The 7,658-nt window shown below is 39.2% G+C and overlaps 1 protein-coding gene across 6 annotated transcripts in view; it reads left to right on the forward strand.

The window, feature by feature from the left end:
* cpeb3 (cytoplasmic polyadenylation element binding protein 3) overlaps positions 1 to 6,954 on the forward strand; it is a 65,162-nt gene extending 58,208 nt beyond the window's left edge. For all 6 annotated transcript variants that reach the window (XM_036959923.1, XM_036959924.1, XM_021580234.2 and 3 more), the window contains one exon: positions 1,418 to 6,954. In XM_036959923.1, coding sequence (XP_036815818.1) covers positions 1,418 to 1,645 — 228 coding nt within the window. In that variant the 3' untranslated portion in view covers positions 1,646 to 6,954. The remainder of the gene's footprint in view (positions 1 to 1,417) is intronic.
* Positions 6,955 to 7,658: the final 704 nt, after the last annotated feature.

Raw genomic sequence — 7,658 nt, forward strand, 5'->3', positions numbered from 1 at the left:
GTGTAATCACCCTGGCCTTCGGCTGCTGGAGGGCTGACCGATATTTGAAGTCCCAGACGTGGGGAAGGTTTAATTATAGGACTTCCTTATACATGAATATTCACTTTAGCCGTGGCCGGGTTGTTTTGAGCGAGCTAGCCCTATAGAGCATGGCCTATCGTGACCAACCAAGACTGGTCGTCTGCCAGCCCAGAGAGGCTAGTCTCAGTGGGGGCTGCTCATTCCACACTCCCTCTGTGCTGCCATAATCCAATAACCAACCCCAGTGGCTGGTTGAGCAGGCAGTGTCTTTATTCAGACTACTTCCCTGGGTTGGCTCTACTGTCTGACCCAGGGCTATATTCAGTGTCCAACAGTAGGAGTGTGGGGGGGGGGGGGGCTTTACCCAGAGAAGCCTCTCTGCCTGCCTTCGCGTCAACCACCACCGCGTCACACCCAAGTTCTCTCAGGGTTAGTTAATGTTCGTTCTTGTGGTTCACTGGTGTCCATCCACAACACTTTTGTTTGCACGTTGTAATTCTGTTCCGTCTGGCAACACAATCATTCCGTTAACTGTAAATGGCATCTTAGTATTGTCTTAATGATATGTCAGAATGGTTCAATTACTGTACCTCAAGAACAGCTTCATTGTTGTACTCACCGAGGTGATACTGGTATTTATTGGCCGTATTCATCAGGGCACACCATAGCAAAACATTTTGCAACGGAAAACAAAAATGAGCCGTTGGACATGCTCAGGTACCCTTTTTCAGTCCGTTTCCTACCGTTTGGTGCCAAATGAAAATGAGCCTGGTTGCCAGTCTGTTTCTGGCTTTGGCCATTGCAAGTCATAGTCTTACCAGGGCTGGGGGTTTAAAGAGAACCCTTCATTACACTGTCAGGCTGTAGTGGAGGGATCACTGTATGTAACCAGGGCCTGCTCACACACTGTGTGTCATCTCCATGGAGACACAGATTGGATAGTCTGTCCCTCAGCAACGGTCAACGGACTCCAAATTTTCATGTGTGTGTAAGTATACCTGCTTCCGTGCATAAAGAGTACCAGGCAGAAGAATGTTGTGCAACACTTGGACACATGAGTCATTTTGGCTCTTGAAATATTCACCACATCTGCTTTTACAGTGCCTTCCTTACCCATAGAGAGGAGAATAGGAACAGCTAGAGACAGAAACGTATTTGAGAAGTTGATATTTTTAGCCTCTAGGATGTCACAGTTGACATTAAACAGGCAAATAATACATGTAACAGAAATATACATTTCAGAACTCGGCAATGTCTTGCACTTGGTCAAACATTTAGCATAAAGCATGTGGACTCTGTTTACATTCCGACAATAGAGATTCAAGTTTGAGTTCAATCTACACCTCACGCCAAGAAGATAATAAGCCAGTGTCTCCTTTCTCTGACCTTCCTTCAGGTGGAGGTGAAGCCGTACGTCCTGGACGATCAGATGTGTGACGAGTGCCAGGGGGCGCGCTGTGGGGGGAAGTTTGCCCCTTTCTTCTGTGCCAACGTCACCTGCCTGCAGTACTACTGTGAGTACTGCTGGGCCAGTATCCACTCCCGGGCAGGCCGAGAGTTCCACAAGCCACTGGTGAAGGAGGGGGGCGACCGCCCTCGACATGTGTCCTTCCGCTGGAGCTGAGGGGGTCGAGGATAAGCCCTGCCCCACGGCCCCACCCCCAACAGCCCCTCAACCCCCTTAACCGGGACAGCGCTACACCCCACCCACCCCCCCCTGCTCTGCACCCCCTCCCCACCACCTCAACATCAGTGAAGAGGATAACTACAAATACATGGGTCTTTCATTTTCAAACTACACTGCTTGATTACGAACTCATTGTCCAGTGTACCCTTATGATGACAATAGGGTGGGGGAAAAAAATGAATCGCAAAAGTCTATCTGCTTAGAATTTGCACTTTGGCTCAAAACTCACTAAACACATATGGGATGTAAGCAAAAAACATATTGTGTTCAAGTCCCCTGTTCCATGACTTGGTGGGTCAGGGTCTCCTGATTATACAGTTACAGTACATATATATTTAAAAAGTATATATATATTTTTGTTTTAAATATATCTATCTAACATATAAAGATAATTAAATTCTATGGGAAAGGAGCATGCACTTATTTAAAAAATGTTTTAGGATATCGCCCCTTATATTACCAAAGGCAAAAATGAAATCCATGCATTCAGAAAACCTAAATAGGTGGCATAAGATGTAGGAAGACTATACATTTATCCAGTAGTCTGGGCCATAGAAGACCAGATTTAAAAAATAAAATAAAAAAATGGCTATATTTGCTCTCCATTTTGACTCTGAAAATAGTAAAATTAATACCTCATAAGACGCAATCAGATTTAGTTTTGCTTTTGATTTGTAGTTCTTTATTTTTGTTAGGACTTTATTTTCTAGTGTTATGTTGATGTAATGCTGCTGAATAGTACTTTATTCAGGCTAGGGCGTTATAACAACTATGATGTCACCTGGTGTTAAGGATGATGACAGGCTATCATAGGGAGAGGGGCGTCCCTTACGATGCCTAGTATGATGTGGGGTGGGGTGGGGGGGAGGGGGAGTCGCCCCTAACTGCATGTTCTTTTGAATCAGGTTGCTGCATGCAATAGAATTTCAGTCTCATGTCTACTATTCAATTCTGCCCATGTTTGCACAGCACCCATATAGATGTACGTACAACTAGCATGAAACTGGACTCAACAAGGAAGACAGACTGGTAAAAGAATCCAACACCCCCAGTGAGAAGTTAACAGCCACAGGGGCAGTATGAGCAGGCTGCTTCTGCACAAGGTGGCTAACATAACCAGATGACGAAACCTTAATATTAAACCTGAATCCAAGTAGATGTAGGATATATCATTTAAAACTGTCTACGATGTGGGTGAAGTACTTTTTTTTTTCTCTTTTTTTTTGTTGCAGTGATTGTTAATATAATTGTGCGATTCCTGTTAGTTTTATACCGTACATAGTTGGGTCTGAGTATGCCTATAGAACTGTGATTTCGCTTTAAGTGTTGTTAACGTCCGACATAGAAGTCCTGTGAAACTTCATGAACTAGTGTATGCACACGTGTGTATATATACGTTCTCTCATACACACACACACACACACACACACTCACATTACACCGATGGTTCTCTTTCTCTTAAACATACATACATGTACATATACAGACCTAGTACGCACACAAAGTTTGACCCAAATACACAGAACATATGACGCGCAGACTAAAGTGAGCTTGAATCTGAGAAACACAGAACTGCTGTCTGTACTGTTGACAGGGTCATGTCCCCCCCCCCAAAAAAAACCAAAGAGCTCACATATGTTCAACTTAAACGAACCAACACATACGGAGACCACAGATGATACTGTGCGAAGCATCAAGCGCTATGCCTGTGGGTTTAAAGGTGCAAGTTAGAAACATTTGTACTGTTGTGGTGACAAGGCATACGAGACAGTGATGAGAAGACAGACAGAACATTGAAGCTACTGGAGACTTGTGGTTTAGTAAACTGAGCTCCTTCTCAGCCTGCACATAAAGTTCTCTGGCTACGGGGTTGTGATAGCATTGCCAGAACATTGTGTGCTAGCTGGGATTTACCATATTTATCCAGATTTTCCTGCAAAGCTTGAAGTAGAATAATGACCTGCTAAAATGGTGGACATTTTTTTTTATTTATCAAAAGGCTATGGAATGGGGTGCAGTTGAATAGGATGGGTGGGGTGGGAGGTATTGGGTAGTTATAAATGCAGGACAAATAAACAAAGTATTGGCTGCTGGGGTTGGTTTGGGTTTGAGCGGTGGAGTTTGGGGCTGTTACACTGGTTTTTAGCAGTTTTGTGGACAATCCAGTCTGGATCCTGCAACATTGCGAGTTGATGTGTCGTCTCCTTTTCTGTGTGTTGCGATTGTCCCATGCTGGCACCCCCGCCGTCCTCTCTCTCGGTTTTAGTCGCAAAACGGTTTGCTTTAGGACAAACCATTTAGTTTGTTTTTTGTAAAAGTAAACTAATCTAAACCGAAGATACTTTTTTATTGATAGAAAAGTCTACAACAACAAAAAAAAGAGGCTAACCATGAGTAATAATAAGTCTCCCTATTTAAGTGAATTCTGGGTGTTTTTGTGAGATGTCTTTCCCCGCCCAGAAGGGTTTTCTATGTTTGTTCCTTCTCTATAATAGACGTGTTATGCACTACTCTTTGTATCTGGACAGTTTAACAGTCAGCAATTGTTTTTGTTGGGAGAAAAACAAAAAGTGTGCTTTCTGACTGACATGATCTTTTGCAATACCTCAATTTTGAAATATATTAGGAGAGAAATTGATATTTTCTAAGTTTATTCAAATAAAAAAAATATATATATATTAATTTAATTCTGCCAGAGATGATTTAACAGGTGGTTGATTTTATTTTTGTCATGCTTATTTGCTTTTTATTTTAAATTTTATTTTTTGAAAAAACAACTGAAGGAGCTAGAGCTTTCTAACTTTAATATAATGACGTAGTTAGCTGAAGTACAGAGTCTACCTTATTACAGAGGAGGTTAGAGTGAGTTTCCCACTGGTCTTATACCCGTGGAAGCACGGTGTCACCAAGACAAACATAACATGAGCGGTAGTGTTCCAAGGAAAATATTAGTCCTAAAAATTGTTGTTCTATATAAATAAAAGTCTATCGGGTGAACTGAAGATACTTCCCTTATTTTGTATATTTATAATCAGTCATTTACTATGCTGACCAGAATTGTGAAAGAGATCTTCTGTTCATGTTATTTTTTTAAGAACTTTTTTATGTTTCCTAAAAGTATGCGTTTCATTTTGTTTTGTAAAAGCAACACCCTAATTTTGTTAGCCTGAGATTGTTTAAAAAAAAGACTTTAAGCAGATGACGTGGAGAGAAAGGAATGTTTAAAAAATATATATATATTATTAAGAGATACAAGTGTTTCAACTGTAACTTCTTCGAAAGCCCCCAAGGTGCATCAATTGACTGGTAGCCTTCTATTCACGCAAGACTTGAATTAGTCCCATTTTTTTTTTAAGGCTAAGAACCTTGATTCTTTGTTGTAATGTGCAATACTGTTTGTACTGTTTGTAAAAAAAAAAAAAAAAAAAATATATGAAAAAAGAAAGAGGCAAATCTTTATTGCAGATTTATTTTCATTGCAAGCATTGTGATTCACTAAAATCATTTTCTACTGTGTATTTACCTACTCTACATGCTAGTACCTTCCAGTAGTAATGTAGCCTTTGTACTGAGAAATTTTTCATTATTTTTTAGAGATTTTTGCTAAAAAAGAAAATAATTTAAACATTTACGTATTTTTATTTCATATTTTCTTTACAGACTTATTTCTCAACCATTAATAGTTATTTCTGGGGGAGACTTTCATATCTGGTCAATGTCATTTAATATTATTTTATATTTTTACTTGGAATAAATTCATTTTATGATGCTAATTCTTAAAAAAAAAGTTTTCATTTGTTCACTTTATTTTATTTTTGGAAGCTGAAAAACCTTTAATATTGTTACTTAAGTGTGTAGATTTTTTAAACGCAAAGCTTAATGTGTTAACTCGCTGATGTTGCTTACATTAGTGTGACGATGATTTAAGGAGGGGGGAAATGGAAGAACTATTACGGTTGGTATTGTTAAGTGATTGGCAATGTAAAACAAATGAACGGGCAATAAAATGAAAAGGCAGAATGTGGTATGTTGTGATGTTGTGGAAGCTGGACAATGCTTACTTACCACTCCTACTGCTTCTGCTACTGTGGTATAACCCCACCTTGTAATAGTCAATAACATTGTATGGCCAAGATGTCACAACACTTCCACTGATGTGAAACATCACATTAATACCTTTTTTAAAATGTTAATCGTGTTACATGACCCTCCCTTTAGTTTCAGATGGTGGGTAAACCCCTGTAGGAACCTGAAAAGTGGCTATGTGCACCAGTGAGATTGTATTTAAGAATGAATGTAAATGTTAAGATGAACTGTATAATTAAGTGGAGGGTGTGACTTGTTGGAATTTATTCCTGATAACAGGAGTCATACATCTAAATCTTTGACATGTTTTCTTTCTGTCCCCAAACCACTTAGATTTCTTTAGTCACAGTTTAGTGTGTACGAACTGGCCTTAGATTTAAATTTGAGCCAAGATACACTAACATTATGTGGTGCGTTCTTCGGGGATGGCATTAACCTGATTTTTGCCCTCATATCCATAGACTATTGGTCCATATGAAGTGTTGTGACATCACCACTTCCTGTACTATAGTATTGTCATCAATAAGCAGAAAAAAACACCAATGCAAATGCTGGTCTGAGAACGTTATTTCTAGCTTGCCTTTTCTACCAGTTTGTACAGGTAGTGTTCTACTAATTAACTTTAATCTCGTACTCACCCAGTGCTTTTTCCCAAGGGTCAGTATTAGTTATACCACCAAGTATTTATTACATTTTATTTATTTGTTAAGCAAACACTATACCCTGGCAATATTAAACTATGTGCAACTGAAAGGGACAGTTTGGATAAAATGGAAATCATGTGTGGTGGAGGAAATTTCATAACGCTTCATGAATGTTCTCAGTAGGCCCTTCATTTTGTGATCTAAAAAAAAAAGATTTAACTTGCTCAATAGTTTTTTTTTTTCTCAGACAAAATCACTACTTTTTAAAAGTTGTGTTCATTAATTTTTCAAAGTAATACTTATTTGTTTGATTACTGGTTCTATCTTGACAAGGCTTTGAAATTGTTGACTTGGACCTATGCTTGTCTGAATTTGCAGTATAACTAATAAAAGAAACACGGAGCTCTATGCTGCTAATGCTTACTACTACTGCTTCAAGGTTGTAGTTCCCACCTTTTCCCTTTTTCTGTACTAATAAGCAAGTCTTATTAAATATAGTTGTATGACGCTGTGAAATATTGTCGTCTTTTGCATGGCCTCCTTTTCCACCTCTTTCTCTCATCCCTTGATGTTCCACCTGGAGTAAGGTGCTTGACTGGAATGGAAAAATGAAGTGTTCAAATAAATCTCAAAAGAACTGAAATACATTTAAGACCTCTGTTACATTAGGGGTTACTGAAGCAATCAATGTAGGTTTATCAGTTACTTGGAGGGATGATGTTTAAATCATAGGGGTTTAGTTGTACTTCAGAACGCTCATTAATTACCGACTGCCTCAGACCACTCGCAGAACAGTGTTCAATGCTTTTTTTTTGCTCTTCCGCATCTCTATACATAGTCAATATGATTCTCTAGTCTTGTTTATACCTGGCACTAAGGGAACGTTTGGAATTTGAGTCCACATTTTCAGAAATACATCTATTTTAATCATCACCTATCAAAAAAAAGTGGGCACAATTTGAATGTGTACAAGACCAGGACAAAGGAGGCATGTTAGAACCAGCACAAGGTGTAATGATCAGGCAGTTTAATCTTCTTGATATGCCACTAGTCAGGTGGATGGATTATTTTGGCAAAGGAGAAACGCTCACAGGAGTGTGCACAAAATTAGTGAGAAAAGACATGTGCCTATGGATTTTTTGGGGAAACATGGGATCAACACTTCACATGTTGCATTTATAGTTGTGTTCTTCATACCAGAGGGCTGGCTCTAGCCTTTT

This window comes from Oncorhynchus mykiss, chromosome 23 (assembly GCF_013265735.2).
Source record: "Oncorhynchus mykiss isolate Arlee chromosome 23, USDA_OmykA_1.1, whole genome shotgun sequence".
Classification (NCBI taxonomy): domain Eukaryota; kingdom Metazoa; phylum Chordata; class Actinopteri; order Salmoniformes; family Salmonidae; genus Oncorhynchus; species Oncorhynchus mykiss.